Source organism: Equus asinus, chromosome X (genome assembly GCF_041296235.1).
Source record: "Equus asinus isolate D_3611 breed Donkey chromosome X, EquAss-T2T_v2, whole genome shotgun sequence".
Lineage (NCBI taxonomy): Eukaryota > Metazoa > Chordata > Mammalia > Perissodactyla > Equidae > Equus > Equus asinus.
In genome coordinates, this window is record NC_091820.1 from 40,569,742 (window position 1) to 40,591,688 (window position 21,947).

At 42.1% G+C, this 21,947-nt stretch overlaps 1 protein-coding gene across 3 annotated transcripts in view; it reads left to right on the top strand.

Moving 5' to 3' along the window:
* Positions 1-16,093: 16,093 nt before the first annotated feature.
* SLC9A7 (solute carrier family 9 member A7) overlaps positions 16,094-21,947 on the top strand; it is a 150,649-nt gene continuing 144,795 nt past the window's right edge. The window contains exon 1 of one of the 3 annotated variants that reach the window (XM_014867610.3): positions 16,094-16,560. In XM_014867610.3, the coding sequence (XP_014723096.2) occupies positions 16,233-16,560 (328 nt within the window). In that variant the 5' untranslated portion in view covers positions 16,094-16,232. The remainder of the gene's footprint in view (positions 16,561-21,947) is intronic. The other 2 variants (XM_070502739.1, XM_044763415.2) reach the window with 2 other exon arrangements.

Here is a 21,947-nt window from a genome sequence, read left to right on the forward strand (position 1 = left end):
AGGTAAAGGAAATCTGGAGGTAGTCTGTCCACAAATGGTAGAGTATCTTCTGGTTGTCATTAGGGACTCAGTCTCTCCTCTTTTTGCCCTACTATAGTCAGCTCATGGCTTCCATCTTCAAGGTCACCTCACGATCCAAGTTGGTAGATGAGGCGCCAGCCATTAAGCCTGTTTTGCAGGCTGGAAGAAAGGCAAAAAAAGAGGAAAGACAAAAGGTCATACTTTGTTAAGGATCCTACCTGGAAGACCCACCCAACGCTTCCATTCACATTTCACTAAACAGAACTTAGTCCCAGGGTCATACCTTGCTGCCAGGGAGGCCAGGAAATGTAGTTTTTTTGTTTTCTCTTTTTAGCTGGAAACATTGACTAGATTTCAGTTACTAAGGAAGAAAAGGATAAAAGAAGGGGGTATTGAAGGCTGACTAGTTATCTCTGCCTCTGTTGCAAATAAGTGGCTCTTATTAAAACTATTACCGCCAAGGTGGGTTTGTAGGAGCTGAAGAATAAATGCTCTACAAAGATTCTCTGCATAAAGCTGGTCTTAATTTTTCAGCAGAAGGCAAGAGAATACCCTTTTTGGTTGAGTGAAATTCATATAACATAAAATTAACGATTTCAAAGTGAACAATTCAGTGGCATATAGTACATTCACAATGCTGTGCAACCATCACCTCTATCTAATTCCCAAACATTTTCATCACCCCAAATGGAAACCCCAAGCCCATTAAAAAGTTGCCCCCCCTCATTCCCCATTTCCCCCAGCCCCTGGTCACCACCATTCTGCCTTCTGTCTCTATGGATTTACCTATTCTGGATATTCTATATGAATGGAATCATACGATGTGACTTTTTGTGTCTGGCTTCCTTCACTTAGCAAAATGTTTTCAGAGTTCATCCACATGGCAGCATGTGTCAATACCTTGTTTTTATGGCTGAATACAGGAGGAGAATCCTCACAGCAGGTGTAGTACCCTCCTCCATGCCACATTCTAAACAAAGGCCCCAGAAAAAATCAGTTGCCTTATAATGGGGTATAATGTTCCTGAACAGTCTTGCCGAGGCAGACATTAGTCTAAGTACCAAGACCTTGGTATAAGTACCCTCTTTGTAGCTAATGCACCCTCGATTTTCTATGAAGCAGCAGGCTCACAATTGCACTAAACCAATCATGCCAAACCTGTTCCTTGTTTTCCCAGCGTCTTTTGCAGCCAGAGGTGGCCACTTAAGCTCTAGGCAATGTGATCCAAGCAGAAGTGTGCTGGGCCCCAGGGAGAGAGGTCTGGAAAAACTTCTGCCTTCTTGATAAAAGGAGAGAGGCTGCAGGGGCCCTTCCTCTATCTTCCTGCTCTGAACCTAGACCTGATGGTTGGAGCTGCAGTACTGTACTTGTCTCTCCCTCCTAAGGGCCCAGCTATGTGCACACGCACTCCTTACATGCTTGAGGCGCTGAACCCACGCTAGCAGCTTCCTATGGAGAGAATGCCTGTTATAAGAGCAAGATAAATTCCTGTTTGCTTCAGCCATTGGGAGACAGGTTTTCTGCCACTTATAGCAAAAGTATTTCTAATAAACCTGTTGTGTTCCTTCTAAGTGATCAGTTTTCCCGTACATGTCAGGCAGAAGTTTACAGCTGCCCTGGGCAGAAGGATGATGTCTGTGGAGGGGACTCCTAAGGTATAGTGTGGCTAACCTCTGACTGGAGGCTGACACAGCACTTTCGTAACATGGCTACTGAGTCACAAACACAGAGACCCTGTGATTTTGTGCAGGCATGAAGGCAACAGCATCTAGGTCTTCCCCGTGTCTTTTTGCCCATCTTGCATTAAGAAAAGGATCATCTAGTTATACCTGTAGTAGTCAACACATCCACGAAGGTTCCCCAGGGGCTGTTCGACCTTAGCTGTCATCGACTCACAGAATGGTGCACTGCAGTGGGAGCCCTGGACGGAAGCCCAAATTTGGAGGATGCTAAAAGGAGCTTAAAAAAATGCAATACCTACATTTCGCTTACTGCTGTGAGACAGGAGCAGGCAGATGGAAGGGACAAACCTGAACTGTTAATAAAAGCTTTAAGGAGAATCTTGAGCTCGTAATAAGCTCTTCTTTATTTTAAAACATCTTGCTAATAAGGGCATTCTCTCAAGCATTTGCATAAATATTTTCAGATTACTTTAAGATAACCAAAAAGGAATCTGGAGGTTTCCCAAGGCTTTGCTTAAATGACTCACATTTAGAGGAATCTCAATGTCTATAATGAGAAGCATAAAACAAAACTATAAGTGCCTAGAAATGACTTTGCTTTTTTTCTAGAGAATCTGAATTGAGATTGTATTTTGAAATTGAACTGGGACAGATTTTAGGTCTTTAGAAATAGAATAAAGAATGAAGTGCTCTGATTTGGGGATGATAAAATACTGAAAAAAAACCCTAAACCTTTTTTTTAATATTTAAAAGTAACTTTTATTTAATTTGAAACATGTTATAGGGTTATTATAACATTAAATATACAAAAGAAATTGAGAATCTTTTAGCTTCCCAGGACTCCACTGAATTTTAACTATACATATTTACCAACACAGATCAAGTAAGTGAATGTTGCCAGCTAATATTCCATAGAAATACAGCAACAAAAGTAAGAAAGGGACAGAAAATATATTAGACAAAAGCAAATGATAACTTAGAAGATAGGAACTCTAAATGAAGTAGCTGATCAAGAATTCATATGAGGTACCTTGGAAAAATACAGAATTCACAAAATGACTTCCAATTAAATTGCATTATGCGTACATAGCTAAATATTTTAAAAACACATTCTCTGCTTTATTTATATATGCTTAATTATTTATGCAACAAATATTTCTTGAACACTTACTGTGTACCAGGCATTGTGCTCAATGCATTGTTTAGCTAGAGCTAAACAAATAAACAAAAAGCAACAATAAAAAAATACGACAACAACAAAATTCAATCTGTGCCTCCAGAGAGTTTAATGTAAAGTAGGGATGTCAACAAATAATCAGATAATGTGATACAATGTGGGAAGGGTCATGTTACAAGTAAACACAGGCATTAGTAGCAAATATAGGAAACATACCTAACCCAGATTAAGGAGGCTTCCTGGAGTAGGAGGCATCCGAACTGGGCTTTCAACAACTAGCAGCAGGTGCCAGGTCAAAATGATTGATAAAGTAAAAACAGGACCATGTGCAACAGCCCAGAGGTGTAAGATGTGTTGACACTCTTAGGAAAGAGTGAGAGAGTAGGGGCTGTAGCTAGAGATGAATCTAGAGAGGTAGGCGGGGGGCAAGTCACAAATCTATTAGGACAGGCTAGGTTTTACTGTGGTAACAACCCCAAAGTAAAAAAATAAATAAACTCTGCTCCCAGACTACATGTCATACATGGGCTTTTCCACCTTGTAATGCCCCCATCTCAACCTGAGGCTTGGGGATTCACCACTGCAGGGGAGGAGCGCACAGAGAATCCTGCACCTGCTCCTTAGTGCTCTTCCCGGAAGAGACGCTCATCGTTTCTGGTCTCATTTCATTGGCCAAAGTGAGTCATAAAGCCGCCACAAACTACAAGGAGGGGAAAACTGCAACCCTCCCTGTGTTCAGAAGGAGAAGGAGATCAGATATATTGGGGACCAGCAGCAAAGTCTACCGTAGACCTTATGCACCACGCTTAGGAATTTTGATTTTATCCTCAAGTGCAGGCACAATTCCAAGCAGAGGCAAAACAAACACAAAGAATTCAGGGTCACCCGTACCATTGGTTGCCCTCTGACTTTATACTGTGAGTCTCCAGATACTTGAGTCAGAGTCCAGTCAGGAAAACAGAAGCAGTAGCTGTTTCAACAGAGGAGGTATAATGAAGGGAATCAGCTACATAGGTATTGGAGAATTGAGAGAGCAAAAAGACAACTGTGGGATACCCCAGAGAGAATCAGTGCAAGAAGCAGCCACTATCCCCAGGGTGGGGAGTGCAACAGGAAAGGGGTAGGGTTCCCAGAACCTGGGGTTCAGAGGAGAGGCCCTACGGAATTAACATTCGGGCCTCCTAGGAGGCCTGGTTGCTGCTGCTGAGGCTGGTTCTGGAAGCTCTGAAGGAAGCTGGAGTCTGGAGCAAATTACTGCTGCTGGGGCAAAGCAGTCAGGAACAGCAGGAAGCAGGAAGGAAGCCCTCCACCCCTCTTGATGACTTCCATTCTCCCCTGAGGACCTCCCGTTGGCAGGACCTAACAGCACAGCCTGCCATGGTTCCAGCTTCTCTCATGTGCCCCTGACCCCTGGTCGTCGATCAAACTCCCTCCTTTCTTTGTCTCCCCAGTCTAGGGTCTTCCACTTGCTATTCTCTTGGAGTCCATCATGTTCCCTAGATGGTGTCCCAGCTCTCCTATCACCTGTATCACCAATTATCTTCAATAAATTTCCTCTGTTGTAAGTACTCAAAGTGGTTTTTGTTTTTCTTATTAAAGCCTGAGTAAATTAGTAACTCTCCACTTTATTTGCGAAAACTGATCACAGAGCTAATTTTGGACACTTGATTTCCAATTCTAGAAAAACAGTCCCCTAACCGTGATGCTAAGATTTATGCCTGTAGACTTCATAGTACCCTGCGGCTGTGCCTGAACTCAAGGTTTCAGTTTTCCTTTCCTGCCACATCCTGCCACATTTCAGGGTAACTGAAGTCAGGCCGTAGCTCTAGGGGACTTCTTGAGGCCTTAACCACCTCCTTAAACTAACGAATTGGACAAACAAACTAAACCAAACAAACTAAAATTGGAGAATGTCTAAGGCTAACCAAAGGGTTTGTTAACACACGACAGGTAGGAACTATTCAAATTAATGTCCAGTAAAATGTATTTTTTAATGCATGGTTGTATAAATTTAACACATGAACAGATTCCTGGGACCACCACCATAATCAGGATACAGAACAGTTCCATTGCCTCAAAAACCTCCCTTGTGTGGTCCCTTTATAGTCACACCTTCCCTCTCCTACCAACCCCTGGCGACTACTAATCTGTTCTCCATAAGTGTAGTTTTGCCTTTTCAAGAATGTCATAGAAAAGGAATCATACGGTATACAACTTTTGAGACTGACTTCCACTCAGCATAATGCCTTTGAGACTCTTTCACGTTATTAGGTATATCAGTTGTTCATTCCTTTTTATTTTTTATTGTTTTTTAATTAATTTTTTATTGAGATAACATTGGTTTATAACATATAAGCATCATTATATTTCGATTTCTGTGTAGACTACATCGTGTTCACTACTCAAAGTCTAGTTGCCATCCGTCACCGTACACGTGTGCCCAGTCACCCCTTTCACCTTCCCGCCCCTTCCCCTCTGGTAACCACCAGTCTATTCTTTGTATCTATGTGTTTGTTTGTTGTCGTTGTTATTTTTATCTTCCACATATGAGTGAAATCATACAGTATTTGGCTTTCTCTGTCTGACTTATTTCGCTTAGCATAATACCCTCAAGATCCATCCGTATTGTTGAAAATGGCAAGATTTCATCTTTTTTAATGGCTGAGTAGTATTCCATTGTATATATATACCACATCTTCTTTATCCATTCATCCATGGATGGGTACTTATGTTGTTTCCATATCTTGGTTGTTGTGAGTAATGCTGCAATGATCATGGGTGTGTGGATAGCTCTTCAAGATCCTGTTTTCATTTCCTTTGGATATATGCCCAGAAGTGGGATTGCTGGATCATATATTCCTATGGGTTCCCTTTTCTCCACATCCTCTCCAACACTTGATACTTCTTGTCTCTTTAGTAGTAGCCATTCTGATGGGCATTAGGTGATATCTCATTGTGGTTTTGATTTGCATTTCCCTCATGTGCCTGTTGGCCACCTGTATCTCTTCTTTCGAAAAATGTTTGTTCAGATCCTCTGCCTATTTTAAATTAGGTTGTTTGTTTTTTTGTTGTTGAGTTGTAGTTAACTCCTTTTTAATGTTGAGTAGTATTCCATTGTATGGATGTACTAGAGGTTGTTTATCCTTCCACCCACTGAAGGACATTTGAGTTTTTTCCAGTTTGGGGCTATAGTAAATGAAGCTGCTATTAACATTCGTATGCAGGTTTTTGTATGAACATGTTTTCATTTCTCTTGGATATATACCTAGGAGTTGGATCGCTTACTCTTATTGGTAAATGCATGTTAAGTTTATGAGGAACCACCAAACTGTTTTCCCAAGTGGCTGTACCAGTCTGCATTCTTACCTTCACATGGTATTATCAGTACTTTTTATTTAGGCCATTCTAATAGGTGGTAACCACAGCATCAATCTTCATTTCCCTAATGGCTAATGATGTTAAAATATTTTCACATCATTTCTCATCCACATATCCTCTCCTGTGAAGTGTCTGTTGAAGTCTTTTGCCCATTTTTCAATTGAGTTGATTTTTTTGCATATGGATGTCCAATTATTCCAAACCATTTGTTGAAAGGAACGTACTCTCCCCATTGAATTCCTTTTGCAATTTTGTCAAAAATCAGTTGACCATATTTATGTGTGGATCTATTTCTGGACTCTATTCTGTTACATTGATCTATATATCTATTCCTTCACCAATATCACCCTTCCTTGATTGCTTTCTACTTTACTTCATGTAGTAGCTTTATAGTGTCTTAAATTGAGTAATATGAGGTCTCCAATTTTATTCTTCTTTTTAAAAATTGTTTTGGCTATTCTAGTTACTTTGACTTTCCTATTAATTTTAGATTTATCTTGTCTAGATTTCCAAAAATCTTGCTGAGATTTTGATAGGAATTACATTAAATCTGTATACCAGTTTGGAGAGAATTAACATCTTTGCTAGGTTTAGTCATCCAATCAGTGAACACAGTATGTCTCTCCATTTATTTAGGTCTTCTTTGATCTCTTCATCAGCGTTTTGTAGGTTTCAGCATATAGGTCCTGAATATATTTTGTTAAATTTACATCTAAGTATTTCCGTTTCTTTTCTACTACTATGAATGATATATTCAAAAAGTTTTCCTCTCAAATTGTACATTGCTAGTGTATAGAAACATGATTGATTTTTGTGTGCTGACCTGGTATCCTGAGACCTTGCTTAACTCTCTCATTTGGTTCTAGGATTTTGTAGATTCCTCGGCATTTTCTAAGTAGACAATAATGTCGTCTGTGAATAGGAGAAATTTTCTAATACCCTTTGAGAATTCCTCTTTTTTCTTTGCTTTTCTTTTTGTTCCTTCTGGGTTTTTTGTTAGTCTGTTTTCTCAGTATTTTGTTTAAATTTATATATTGTGATTTTGTCATATCTGTATGACTTTTATTTCTTTTTTCTGCCTTATTGCACTGACTAGGAGTTGTGCAATGTTGAATAGTAGTGGTGATAGCGGACATTTCTGCCTTTTTCCTCATCTTAGGGGAAAGGAATTCAGTCTTTAACCTTAAGAGTGATGTTAGCTGTAGTGGGTTATCTTGTACATGCTCTTTATCAGGTCAAGGAAGTTCCCTCTTACTCTTATTTTGCTGAAAGTTGTTACCATGAATGGATGCTGAATTTTGCCAGATCCTTTCTCTGCATCCACATGATCATGTGGGGTTTTTTCTTTAAACAGTTAACATGGTAGATTGCATTGATTGAATATCTCATGTTGAACCAGCCCTGAAATTCCAGGACAAACACCACTTGGTTATGGTATATACTTCTTTTAATACATTGTTAGATTCAATTTGCTAATACTTTGTTGAAGATTTTAATGTCTAACTTCCTGAGATATTGGTCTGTAGTTTTATTTTCTCAAACTGTCTGTCTGGTTTTGGTATCATGGTAACGTTGGCCTCATAAAATGAGAAATGTTCATTCCTCTTATATTTTCTGGAAAGGATCGTGTAGTATTGGTGTCATTGCTTCTTAAAATCTTTGATGGAATTCACCAGTGAAACCACATGGGACAGGTGAGTTCTTTTGTGGAATGTTTTTACTACAAGTTCAATTTCTTCAATAAGTATATATGTTATGCTGAATTATGGCCTCCCAAAAGAAACTATGTCTTAATTTCCAGAACTTGTGAGTATATTACCTTACTGGCAAAAGGGACCTTGCAAATATGATTAAGCTAAGAATCTTGAGATGGGGAGATTACTTGGATTGTCTGAGTGGGCCCTAAATGTAATCACAAGAGTCCTTAAAAGAAGGAGGCAAGAAGGTCAAAAGAGGAAGTAGGAGATGTGACAATAGAAGCAAGATGCTACACTGCTAGCTTTGAAGATGGAGGAAGGGCCATGAGGCAAGCAATGCAGCTCCATAAGCTGGAGATGATTCTCCTCTAGAGCCTCCAAAGGGAACCAGCCCTACCGACACCTTAACTTTAGCCCGGTGGAACTGATTTCAGGCTTTTGTTCCACGTGCACTTAACGACAAGTGTATTCTACTGTTGTTTGGTGGAGTGCTTTATAAATGTCATTTAGATCCAGTTGGTTGATGGTGTTGTTAAGATCGTCTACGTCCTTGTTGATTTTCTGTCTATTAGTTCTGTCTCTTACTGAGAGAGGAGTATTGAAGTCTCCAACTCTAATTGTGGACATGTCTATTTCTCCTTTCAGTTCTGTCAGCTTTTGCTTCATGTATTTTAAAGCTCTGTCGTTAGATGCATACATATCTAGGATTGTGTGGTAGGCAGTCCCTAAGAAAGTGTGTCCCAGTGAACTCACCTCTTGATGTTCGTGCCTTTGTGTAATCCCCTCCCATTAAGTGAGGTCAGGACCTAAGACTTGCTTCAAACCAATAGAATATGGCAAAAGTGATGGGATGTCACTCTCTTGATTAAGTTATATTATACGGCAAAGGTGATGAGATGTCACTCCCGTAATTATGTAGTTTTATGTAAGACTTGTCCCGGAAGACTGGAGTGAGAGATTTCTTTGTTATACTGAGGAAGTAAGCAGCCATGTTAAGGAAACCCATGTGGCAAGGAACTAAAGGCAGCCTCTAGGGACTTCAGATGGCCTCTTATACCTGAGGGTGGCCTCCAGTGGACAGCCAGCGAGAATTCAGGGCCCTTAGTCATACCGCTGCAAAGAAATGAATTCTGCCAAAAACCCAAATGAGTTTGGAAGTGGATCTCTCCTCAGTCAAGCTTATGATGAGACTGCAGCCTTAGCAGACACCTGGATTGCACACACCCTGAAGAAGAGAACCCAATTAAGCTGTGCCCTCACTTCTGACCTACAGAAACTGTGAGATAATAAATGTGTGTTAAGTCCCTGAGTTTGTGGTAATTTGTCATGCAGCAATAGAAAACCAATACAGATTGTAATGTCTTCTTGGTGGATAGATCAGTTATTATTATGTAATGTCCCTCTTCATTCATTTATTCTTTGCTGGAAAGTCTAACCTGTCTGATATTAATAAAGCCACCCCAGGTCTCTATTATTACTGTTCACATGATATATATATTTCCATTCTTTTACTTGAAACTTACCTATGTCAAGATATTTGAAGTGAGTTTCTTGTAGGCACTCATTTTGGGGTCCTGTCTTTAAACCATTATAACAATCTCTCTTTCAACTGATTTGTTTAGACCATTTACACTTAATGCAGTTATTGATACGTTTGGATTTAGATCTACCATCTTATTACTTGTTTTCTGTTTGTTCCCTTTGTTTTTTGATCCTCTGTTTCCCCTTTCCTGCTTCTTTTTGGGTTTCTTTGAACAATTTTTAGTATTCCGTTTCATTTATCTATTGCGTTTTTTACTTTGTCTTTTTGTATATTCTAGTTAATACAATATATATGTTTAAGTTTTTATTATCTACCTAGAATCAATATTTTGCCAGTTCAAGTGGAATATACAAACCATACTAACACATAGGCCCCTTTATCCTCCTCTCTTTATGTTGTGGCTGTTTGTGAATTACATCTATAGTAGTCCTCCCTTATCCACGGGGCATACATTCCAAGGCCCCCAGGGAATAGCTGAAACCGCAGATAGTACCAAACCCTACATATACTATGCTTTTTCCTATACATACATACCTATGATAAAGTTTAACTTACAAATTAGGCACAGGAAGAGATTAACAGCGATAACTTCTCTTTGGCATATCCAAATCACTAGCATCACTACTCGTATGCTTTGGAGCCATTATTAAGTAAAACAGGGGTTCCTGGAACACAAGCACTGCAATACCATGACAATTGATCTGACAACCAAGACGGCTATTAAGTGACAAATGGGTGGGTACTGCACACAGCCTGGATATGCTAGACAAAGGGATGATTCATGTTCCGGGTGGGATGAAGGGGGATGGAGCAAGATTGCATCACACTACTCAGAATGGTGCCCAATTTAAAACTCATGAATGTTTATTTCTGGAATTTTCTATGTAATATTTTCCAACTGTGGTTGACCATGGGTAACTGAAAGTATGGGTAACTGAAACCATGAAAAGTGAAACCTCGGATAAGGAGAGACTACTGTACATACATTGAAAATCCCATTAGACCATGCTGTCATTTTTGTTTTCAGCCAAAGAGCATATATTAAAGAACTGGTGAAGAGAATAACTTCTCAGCCATCTTTTTATAGTAGGTCTGTTGGCAATGGATTCTCTGGTTTCCTTCTTTGGAGAATTTTTTTTTTTGAGGAAGATTAGCCCTGAGCTAACATCCGTGCCCATTTTCCTCTATTTTATATGTGGGACACCTGCCACAGCATGGCTTGATAAACAGCGCACAGGTCCGCACCCAGGATCCAAACTGGTGAACCTGGGCTGCTGAAATGGAACGTGTGAACTCAACTGCTGCACTACTGGGCTGGCCCCTGGAGAATGTCTTTATTTCTCTGTCATCCCTGAAACCTATTTTTGCTGGATATGTTATCTTAGGTTGACAGTTCTTTCAGCACTTTAAAAATGTTGTGTGCTTCTTTATGACCTCCTTGGTTTCTGATAAGAAATCCATAGCCATTTGAATTGTTATGAGCCTATATATAATATGTCATTTTTCTTTCTGCTTTAAATGTATTTTCTTTCTTTTTTTTCAACAGTTTGAATATAACATGTCTGGGCATTGATTCTTTCGAGTTTATCCTGTTTGGAGTTTGCTGAGTTTCTTGAATGTGCAGGTTTATGTCTTTTGCTAAGCTTGGAATGTTTTCAGTTATTATAGCTTCATATATTTTTTCTGCATCACACTCTTTCTCCTGTCCTGGGACTCCACATACATGAATCTTAGACCTTTTGTTATTATCCTACAGCTCTTGTGGCAATGGTCATTTATTGCTCAATTTTTACTCTCTACTGTTCAGATTAGATAACTTCTATTGCTCTATCTTCAAATTTACTGACTCTTTCATCTTCATTCTGCTATTGAGCCTATTCGGTCACTTCTAAAATTTCAGTTATTGTATTTTTCATTTACAAAATTTCAATTTGGTTCTTCGTTATCTTTTGCTCCTTTGCTGAGACTATCTTTCATGCTCTTATTTGTTGAAGCATTTTAATAAAACCTGCTCTAAAGTCTTTTTAAAAATAATTCCAACATCTGTGTTATGTGTCATCTCAGTATTGTTGTCTATTGATCGCCTTTTCCCACTTGAGATTTTCATGGTTCTTCATAAGCTGAGTAATTTTGGTTGCATCTTGGACATTTTTTAAAAAGTAAATGATCCTGATAGTTACTCCATTAACTGGACTTTTTATTTATTTATTTACTTATTTCTGGTTGGGAAAGATTTGCCCTGAGCTAACATCTGTTGTCAATCTTCCTCTTTTTTTTCTCCCCAAAGCCCCCAGTACATAGTTGTATATTTTAGTTGCAAGTCCTTCTAGTTCTTCTGTGTGAGCTGCCACCACAGCATGGCTACTGACAGAAGAGTAGTGTGGTTCTGCACCCGGGAACTGAACCAGGCCACCGAAGCAGAGCATGCCAAACTTTAACCACTAGGTCATCAGGGCTGGCTCTGGACATTTTAAATATCATATTATGGGATCTTGTTTTAACTCTATGGAGGGATATTTATATTTTTGTCTTAGCTTGTAGTCACCATGGTTGGGTTCAGATTACAAGTTCTGACCTGTCTTTTGTGGATCATGGCTCCAAAGTCAATCCAGTTTTAAGAACTTTTGAAGTGCTATTCAGACCTGTCCCACATGTGTTTTATCCAGCGGTTAGCTTGAGATCTGGGTGGTGATCTGTTTCTTAGTTCAGTTATCACAGTCTTTGGTATACTGTTCAGGATCAGATCCACACACTGGTCATGGTGAACCTAGGAATTCATAAATAACTTTATAGGGTTATTTTCCTGAGCTCCTCTCTCTCCACAACCACCTTGGTACTTTGCAGCTCCTTGGACTCCCCCCTTTTCAATCTTTTAGCAAGAAATATGAGTCTTTATTTACTCCTCTCTGCCATGTACTTCCTGCAAATTTGCACATAACTGAGGCCAAGCAGCAGGCGGACAGAGAGAGACAAAAATATATCAGTGGGTGTTTGCCTCCACTATCTTGGGATCATAGCTGTTCCAACCAGAGAGGAAAGTTTCCCCCTGTCTCAACATTTTAGGCACTTGAGAACACTGCTCCCTCCATTGTCACTGTTGACTCAGCTGTCACAGGGGGATTGTCTATTGGCTACTGTGTGAGGGAATGCAGAAAAGAAAAATGGCGTACTTCCCTACTTCCTCTGAACACTAGGAGATCTATTTCTTGCTCCTCTTGGTGCTCTCTCTGTCCACGTCCATGCCCTCTTCTGGGTTTTGGGTTGCCTTGAGTCCAGTCCAGTGGATACTGGAGGGAAAAAATGGTAAATTCACTGCCAGTCCATTTTTACTTCAAATTCTGGTGCTCTTCCTCTTTACTTGGTACAATTTATTTTTTAGAGTCCTCAATAGTTGATCCATGCATTCTGTTCAGGTTTTATAGTTGCATTCAGTGGGAAAGAATGAGTTGAGTGTGATTATTCTGCATTAACTGGAATCAGAACCCCTGTATTGTATAGGTTAGTTTCCATATATAAAGATACATAGATAACGGAGTGTTTTCTTTGGTGTATATTTGTGAATAGTTGGGACTAGTATTTTCATACTCTACCTGAGGCAACTACTTTATACTATAAATACTCTTCTGGTTATCTATTGGTATGGGAGAAATCACCCTCAAACTTAGTAGCTTAAAAAATCAATCATTTTATTATTATCTCACAGTTTCAGGCATTGATTAGTCTCAGCTAGGTGGTTCTTCCTTGGGGGTCCCTCATATGTTTACAGTAAGATGGTGGCTGTGAATGAAATAATTTGAAGGCCCACTCATTCATGTGTAAGGCATTTGAGTTGGGAACATTGAAAATGCTGGGGCTCCTGTGGTTTCTGTCTCTATTGCTACGTGGTCTCTATGTGGTTTCTCTAGCATGGCAGCTTCAAGGTAGCTAGATTTCTTTTTAAAAATTTTTCCAGCTTTTTTGAGATATACTTGACACATTATAACATTGTGTAACTTTAAGGTGTACAATGCATCAATTTGATACACTTATATATTGCAATATGATGACCATTGTAGTGTTAGCTAACATCTCCATCATGTCACATAATTACCATTTCTTTTTTTGTAGTGAGAACACTTAAGACTTACTGTCTCAGCAACTTTCAAGTGTATAGTACAATATTTTTGTCTATAATCACAATGCTGTGCATTAGGTCCCCAGAACTTATTTATCTAATAACTGGAAGTTTGTACTCTTTGACCAACATCTTCCCATTTCCTCACCCCCAAGCCCCTGGTAACCACCATTCTAGTCTGTTTCTACAAGTTGAGCTTTTTTAGATCCCACGTATTAGTGAGATCATGCAGTACCTGTCTTTTTCTGTCTGACTTATTTCACTTAGCTTAATGCCCTCAAGGTCCATCAATGCTGTTGCAAATGGCAGGATTTCTTTCTTTCTCATGGTTTAAAAATATTCCTCTGTGTGTGTGTGTGTGTGTGTGTGTGTGTATCTAAAGTCACATCTTCTTTTTCCATTCATCCGTTGACAGGCACTTAAATTGTTTCCATATCTTGGTTATTGTGAATAAGGCTGCAATAAACACAGGAGTGCAGATATCTCTTAATATCCTATTTTCATTTCCTTTGAATATATATCCAGAAGTGGAACTGCTGGATCATAGGGTAGTTCTAATTTTAGTTTTTTGAGGAACCTCCATACTGTTTTCCATAGTGGTTGTACCAATTTACATTCCCACCAACAGTGCACAAGGGTTCCCTTTTCTCCACATCCTTGCCAGCGTTTGTTCTCTCTTGTCTTTTTGATATGGCCATTCAAACTGGTGTGACGTAGTATCTCATGTGGTCTAGATTTCTTACACGGAAGTTCAGGGCTCCAAAGTGAGTGGAGAGCAAGAGCAAGAGAAAGAGCCAGGCAGGAACTAGATTGCCTTTATGACCTAGCTTCAAAAGTCGCGCAATCTCCATTGCCACATTCTACTCTTTGAGGCAGTCACAAGGGTCCACGAAGGTTCAAGGGGGAGGGAACATAGATGCTACCTCTTGATGGGGGAGTGGCAAGGTCTAGAAGAGCATGTGGAGTTGAAAATATGGTTGTGGGCATTTTTGGAAAATCTGCCACACGTACTAAGAAGTCTGTCCTTTTAAGGTAGCTCCTGAGTTGTCCTCAGTGTGAGCTATAGACGGAAGTTCTGTCTTTGACTTTTGGGAACCCAAGAGGGTATAATATTAAATATAGTGGTCAATATGGCCAGTTTCCAGCAAACATGGATTTTAGTGCGTCCCCAGAAAGTAGATCAAGTCTTCCCATTGTTGTATAACTTTCTCTGTGGTTAATCAAGTTTTCGGTGTTTGCAATTTCATTAGGAACCTGCCTGGAACGTCAAGGTATATGGATTTTTGCAGGGGCTGAGAGACGACAGTCTAGAGAAATAGGGAAAGACGGTAGTTAAAATCCAGATGAAGACATTCGCCTGTAAAGAAGTACTAAGCAGGCTTGGCAGAGTGTTCACCCAGATGGGAACAAGGAAGGCTGCAGTGCTCCGAATATCTTTCCTACCTAATGCCATCTATAACCTACTATCACTCCTTTTAGAGAAGCATTGCTTCCTTCAATGGATCCTCTTAAAAAGGCAAACTCTTCTGGGAGAGAAAACACGGACAGTTGGTACGGATTTCAGAGTGGCTCAATAAACACTTATGAGCACAATGCTAGGCACTGGGAAGTCAGCGATTAATAATTTGCTCTCTCTTTTCTTCCTTGACCAGAAGAACAAGGTTAATTGAAAATTCTAGTCCCTGAGGATTTGTTTCAAGGGGCTTTATCCTCCAGAGTCCACTTTATAATTTGTTTTCCAGAGCTGGGCCTGGTCCTAAGAATCCTTCAAAGATTCTTGATTCCCTGGGCTACCAGAAGGTCAACATAAAAGGGCCACCAGAGTTATCCATCCCCAGGACCACTTGGTGCTCATCTACCTGGAATGGCAAGTCTTCAGTTCCTTCTGGTTCTTCCCCAAGAAGGTTAGTCACACAGCCCAGAATAAGAAGTCAGTCCATTCTCCAAGTGGTAAAGGAGCTATTTTAACCTTCTCCCCTCATTCCAACCCCTTATCGGTCCTCTTTTTGGGTCAGACTAGAGCAGAGGTTTGAATGAAGCCTGGCAGATTCTGGGAAGCCCTGAGAGCTGGAAGACGCTGTGAGGGATGTGGAAAGAGAGGTGTAGGGAGTAAGGTGGCTTCGCGGCTCCTCGCTTCCCCCAGAGCCCCCATTTCCCTGGGCCTAGGGCCGCTACACACTGGTCTGAGATCAAACACTTCCCGGTGGCCCCAGAGACAGGACTTCAGACGGCACCGCGCGGCAATCCAAGCTGATGCTCCTGCCAGGCGCGGGCGACCTCTGGCGTCCCGTTCAGCAAGCCAGGCGGCGGCTGCCCAGCAACCGGCCCCGGGACCCCAGACGGCCTGGCCAGGTAGGCCAGGAGCGGGCGAGGCGCGGGCGGCTGCGGCACACGCTCGGGCGGCGGGGCGAACAGGTGCGCTGGCGAGGGGCGGCGCTTGGGGATCCTGCGCACGGCACGCGCCCCGCCCCCGAGGCCCGCGCAGCCCCCGCCCCGGCGCGAGCGGGGGAGGAGCTGCGGCGGCCGCGGCCACTCGGGCAGGTTGGCGGCGCCGCGGGAACCCACCGACGGCGCGGGCGACTGGTCCCCGCGCTGCGGAGGCGCGGGCGGCCCTGGGGCCATGGAGCCTGGTGACGCGGCGCGCCTCGGCCTGGGGCGCGCGGCCCGCGCGCTGCCACCGCGGCTGCTGCTGCTGCCGCTGCTGCCGCTGCTGCTGGGTCGGGGGCTGCGAACGGCGGCCGCGGCCTCCTCCTCTGGGGCGGCGGCCGAGGACAGCAGCGCCATGGAGGAGCTCGCCACCGAGAAGGAGGCGGAGGAGAGCCACCGGCAAGACAGCGTGAGCCTGCTCACCTTCATCCTGCTGCTCACGCTCACCATCCTCACCATCTGGCTCTTCAAGCACCGCCGGGTGCGCTTCCTGCACGAGACCGGGCTGGCCATGATCTACGGTGAGCGCCTCCCGCCCGCGCCCCCGCCCCGCTCCGCTCCCCTCGGGCGGCCCGGCCGCTGCGCTGCCCCTGCGCTGCGCCCTGCTCCTCCTTCGATTGCCAACGTGTTTCTTTTCCGTTTCCCGTTGCGACGCTGTTGGTTCCCAAGGTCAACTGTCTGCATTTTCTGCCTTTCTATTACCGTTAAAAAGAATTCCACCCCATTTCGATGTTTCTTTATTGGGGAACCGGGAAAATGAAAGGCACGGAGGTGGCCCGCTTCTGTCTCCGTTTCGCCCCCCATCGCGCCCCCGGCTTCCCCGCCCCTGTTCAGCTCAACAGAGTGTGTGCACCGTGGCGGGAGGTGGGTGACTTCCTAGGGGACTGCGCCACCCCAGAAGGCAGGCCACAGCGAGGTTGGGGGCGAGGGCTGAGGGTTTCTCCGCTTGGGGATGGGCTGGCGGGGCCTGGTGGATGTCACATCCATGGTCAACCTCGGTGGGTACCCACTTCTGAGATCTGTGTTCTCAGGTCTCTTTGTTAATAAAGTCGGAGCCTGAAGCGCTGTGAAAGGTGAGCATGGTCCAGGGCCCGTAGTGGAGCGCTGCCGAGTCGGGCCTAGTCGTGGAGAAGGGCACGCCTCCCACCCTTGGGTCCAGGTGGGAAGGTTCACCCAGTTACTTCCATCTCTGAGCGAAGAGGAGCTTTTGTATTCCTCAGATCATAACGTGGACGCGACTTTGGAGATAGATTTATGAGTGCATGAAGAGGAAACGTAGTGGTTTTAATTCTAGAGTCAGCCTTCTTTCGTTGTGATGGATGGGCTGATGCCACCGTCCTTTTCTGGATTTAATGATACACATGTGTTACATGCACCGTGGTCAGCACAAATCTTGTGATTACATGGATGTCAGTTAGCCATAATCTGAATCAACACTCTCCCCTCCCCCACCAAGGCTCTTTGACCCCTGCTTCCCACCATGACTCCAAACTGGAGCCGAGTACTTTGTTTCTGAATTTAATTCAGTGGAGTTAGGGCCCAGGTTGACATCCAAATGTGAAATAAGTGAGCCCACTTCATGACTGTTCCCAAAAGGGAACATTTTACCTCATCACTGATGCTGGAGAGATCTCTCCACTCAGTTTCCGTTCAGGGTTCCCTGATAGAGAATGGAAAGCAGATACCTTAATCTTTAATGTGAAAATTACCTTTGGCTCTGGGCCTTACTTCTCATGGCTCTTGATGGATTGTTGACAGCCTGGGCTCATGGCCACCAAGGTTAGGAAATGCTCAAGAGCCTTCTAGTTTTAAAGACGTAGTGACCTAAACAGATCTTGAATTGAAACAGGACCAGGTCTGAAACTGAGTTTGGTTGTTGCAAATTACAGGTGTGAACACAGACTTTGGCCTCAATACCCAGTCATTCTTGAGCTCTGTGGTATGTGTCAGTCCGTGACAAATGACTGATACCAGGGCTGCAGGTAAGCTAGGAGATTTCCTAAGCAGATAGCAGAGTGGGGAGTTGAAGTACGTGGTCATTTCAGACATTTGACTCTGAGCCGTAATGTAAATGAAGATTGCCTTTATGTGTATATAGATGGCCGTGAAAATATTTTTATTTTATAGCCCCTTACAATGTAAAATACTTTTAGAAGGTAAATTTGACAGGCTCATAAATACATGCTCTAGTGCATGGAAAATAAATGGGGATTTAAAAATATATTTTCTGGGGGTACTCCATGTTCTTAGGAGCTTAGTCACCTTTATCTTAAGGTTTAAAAACAACAGTGGAATTTTCCTACGCTGATATATACTTTTAAAACTCATCTCAATCTTTTAGTCATCGGGGCCATGATACAGTGTACTGTTACTGAAATCTGCTTTAATTGATGGTTGTTCAAAAAGGCAACATCATCTCGTAGCTTTCCATGTAATTTCATTCTATGTCTTTGGGTTTTAGTGTTACTTTGAAATGTATTAAGAAATTTAGTTCGTCAATATGTGATGTCCTAGGTTATGCCAAATATTAATATTTTAATGTTGATTGCCTGTAATTGTGAGAAAACCTTTCTTTCTCTGAGGGATATTTCTCTTCTGTTTCAATCCCCCCCAAATCTGAATTCTAATGTCACTCGATTAGGTAATCATTCATTGTTTTCTGAAGACTATCGGGATAGGGATTCTGATAAATTCAGTGTGAAAATCTTTGAACACTTAAGTGGGTGAAGTACAGATTTTCAAGACTTCTCTTTTTTCATGGTAAGAAACGAGATTTCATTTCTCGATATCAAATAGAGGAAGTGAGTAATTGCCCTGTTGCCTCTGAGTAATGAAGGACAAAAAGACCCAGGGAAACATTTGTTAAGTATCTGCTGTGTGCTGGGTGCCCAGCTTAATTTCTGGAGGTAAACAATTGAACTTTTCAAATGTTGGCAAATTTTTATGAGTGAAAGAGTTCAACTGTGAATTTCAGAACTCTTTAAAATTAAAAAAGATGTAACTTCTGCCACTTTTTAGATATGTAAGTGGCACTTTAATCTGAGAGGGAAGTCTTTAATATTTAAAATAAGTTGTGATGTATATATTAATGTAAATAGTAATATATTAAAATGTTATTGTATATATTTGCTGGTATAGTCATAAAATATCTCTGGAAGGACATGCAATAGACTGGTAACCTTGCTTTCCTTGAGGGAGGAGAGCTAGGTGGCTGTGACATGGGAGTGGGAGGGAGACATCACTGTCTACCCTCTTGTGCGTTTCAATTTTTGAACTACAGAGGTGGAATCACCCAATAGTGTGTCCGTGCCTCCATTCTCTGGTATTGGTGATGGCATTTTAAGATGCTCCTCAAATCATCCAGTTCGACGCCCACTTCTCCCTATTTAAATCGCATAATGTTAGCAATTTTCTGTGACCTTTCAGTTGTTGACTATACCCATGGAACTTCTGGAGCCCTGTGCCTGGAATGGAGAGAAAATGGGCAAAGGGGAAGAGATTTTCCTTCCTCTCCCTCTCTCCTCCTTTTTATTCTGTTATCCCCAAAGAAAGGTTGATGTTACATCAGGAGTAATGTGCACAAATAGATCCCATAATAAGCACTTGCTTGGGTGCAAAGGACCTAGCGACAATAAGAGACACTGTGAATGCTTAACATTTAAGTTGGAAGGAACTTCCCCTCCCACTAAAGGACACTTCTAAGCATTCCTCCCTGCCAGCAAGCCCAGGCAGCTACAAGGGAAGGTGACCACAGACCTGAGTGTCCAGGGCAGTTGAAAGCAGCCCCTAGACCCTGCGATGGGAGCTGCACCACAGCAGGCAAGGCGCTTGTCTGGCACCAGCCTAACCTGTTTTGTCAGGGCAGGGAGCTCCCTGCTGTCTGCCTCTGTAAGTGATTAAGTGCTGTCCTGAAGTTACTGGACCTAGCATGTCTGTGCAGCAGAAATAGCAAGCGTTTGAGGCAGGGAAAGGTGGTATAAACAGACTGTGTCAGTTAGTTGTGGTTCTCTCATGTGTACAGTAGTTCCGCTTCCCCCATAATATTTTTGTGACAACTGATATGAGTCCAAAATATCTAACTTGGCCAGGCTAGCCTACCACCTGCTTCTTGCTCCACCCTCCTCCCAGCCTATCAACTTTCCAAGTGCGTGTTGGTCAGCCCCTCCAGGTTCTGTGCACTGGGAGCGCAGTGTTGCTTGGAGCTGGATTGCTAAGCACAGCCTGAGAGTGGGTTCATCGGCCGAGTCTGTAAGGGGAAAAGATGACTTTTTGCAGTAGCATGAAATTAACATTTTAGCCTGTTTGCAAACATTTCAGAAGTACCCTCTTCCTGATTAATCAAGAGCCCTCATTTTTTTAAGAGCCCCTCACTTTGGCTCCAGTTTGGGGCAGCCCCATATGGTCTCATTTTGGTATCAGATCCCCTGGGTTCAAATGCTGGCCTTTGTTGCTTCTATAGTTGTATAAGGTTGGGTAAGCTCTCTGAGCCTTAGTTTCCTCTTTTCAAAAATGGAGACAATGTCACTCACCTCACAGGCTTACTGTATTACTGAGGTATTATAAAGGTCAAGTGCAGTGTCTGGTACTTCAACACTTGGTAAATATTGGTTCTCATTCTCACTTTAGACTTTGTGGTTCTTTGGCCAGCTTTGCTGCTTGCGGCTCGTTCAGTAGAGGCGTCTGTAACTTTAAGATGCATTAGGATACAGTTAGTGGGGATGAGGAGAATTGTAATTTTTTTGGTGGGCCATTTGTTAATACCTAGAAAAACGTACAATGTATCTATCCTACTCTTTTATCCAGCAGTCTCAATTCTTGGACTTTCTCCTTCAGAAGTACTTGCACTAGCATGCTACATTATATAGATAGCAATATTTCTTGCAGCAGAAACAAGTTGCAATACTCATCAAAAAGGGACTGGTTAAATTACAGCACATTCCCGCTAAGGAGTACTATGCAGCTGGTAAAAAGAGAAGTTTTGAGTTGTCCTTTAAGGCAGCTATCCACTCAGTTTTATGGGAAAAAACAAGGCACAGGGAAGTATGTATAGTATTATCTCATTTATTCTTTAAAAAATTATATACTGTATGTATATAAACATGATGTATATACATTTATGTATGACGTGTGTGCTTTCTGGAAGGATATAGAAACTTAGCAGTGGTTATCCTTTGGGAGTGGGACCAGTTGTTGGGGGAGAGAGAGGAGAGACGTACTCTTCTGAATGGCCTGACATTTCTGTGACAGTGACACATTACTTTTGTAGTTGAAACATTGTTTAAAAATAAAGCAAGCAACTTTTAGGTAGCAAAAAATGCTTTAGAAATAGGAGATTATAATTATGTGGTTAGGTGGCATCAGTTATTTAAAAGTTATAAATGGAAGTAAAATGTGTCATAAAATTAGAAAAATGACTTTTCCTGAAAACGTTTCTTAGAAGTTTTGGAAGTTAACTTTTTTGGAATGATGTAATTAGAAAATCACCGTTTCACAACCTCCAGTGATAATTGATTTGGACAAGGATTTTCAATGGATTCCAGAGCCATAGTTGAGAGGTGGTTGGGGAACATGGTCCTTGCTTCGTGCTGAGTATTACCCCACAGATTGCTTACTTATTGCAAAGGAAAGAAGGTACCTTGACAGTGGGGAGTTCTGGCCGTCACCGTCTTATAACCAAGTCATCAAATTTATCCTTGCTCCCTGCGGCACTATGTGGTATTGTGTGCCTCCTGATATGATGCAATAGGAAGTGTACAGCTTTACCTGTGTGGTATTCCAGATGTTTCATCTGAATCTAATGCAAGGTTTTAGGCACGTCTTCCAGTTTACAGGAAACATACGGGTTAGAGAAACAAGATAGAAAATGCCTTGTGAAAACAATTAGACATAGCCAAAATATGGGACAGTC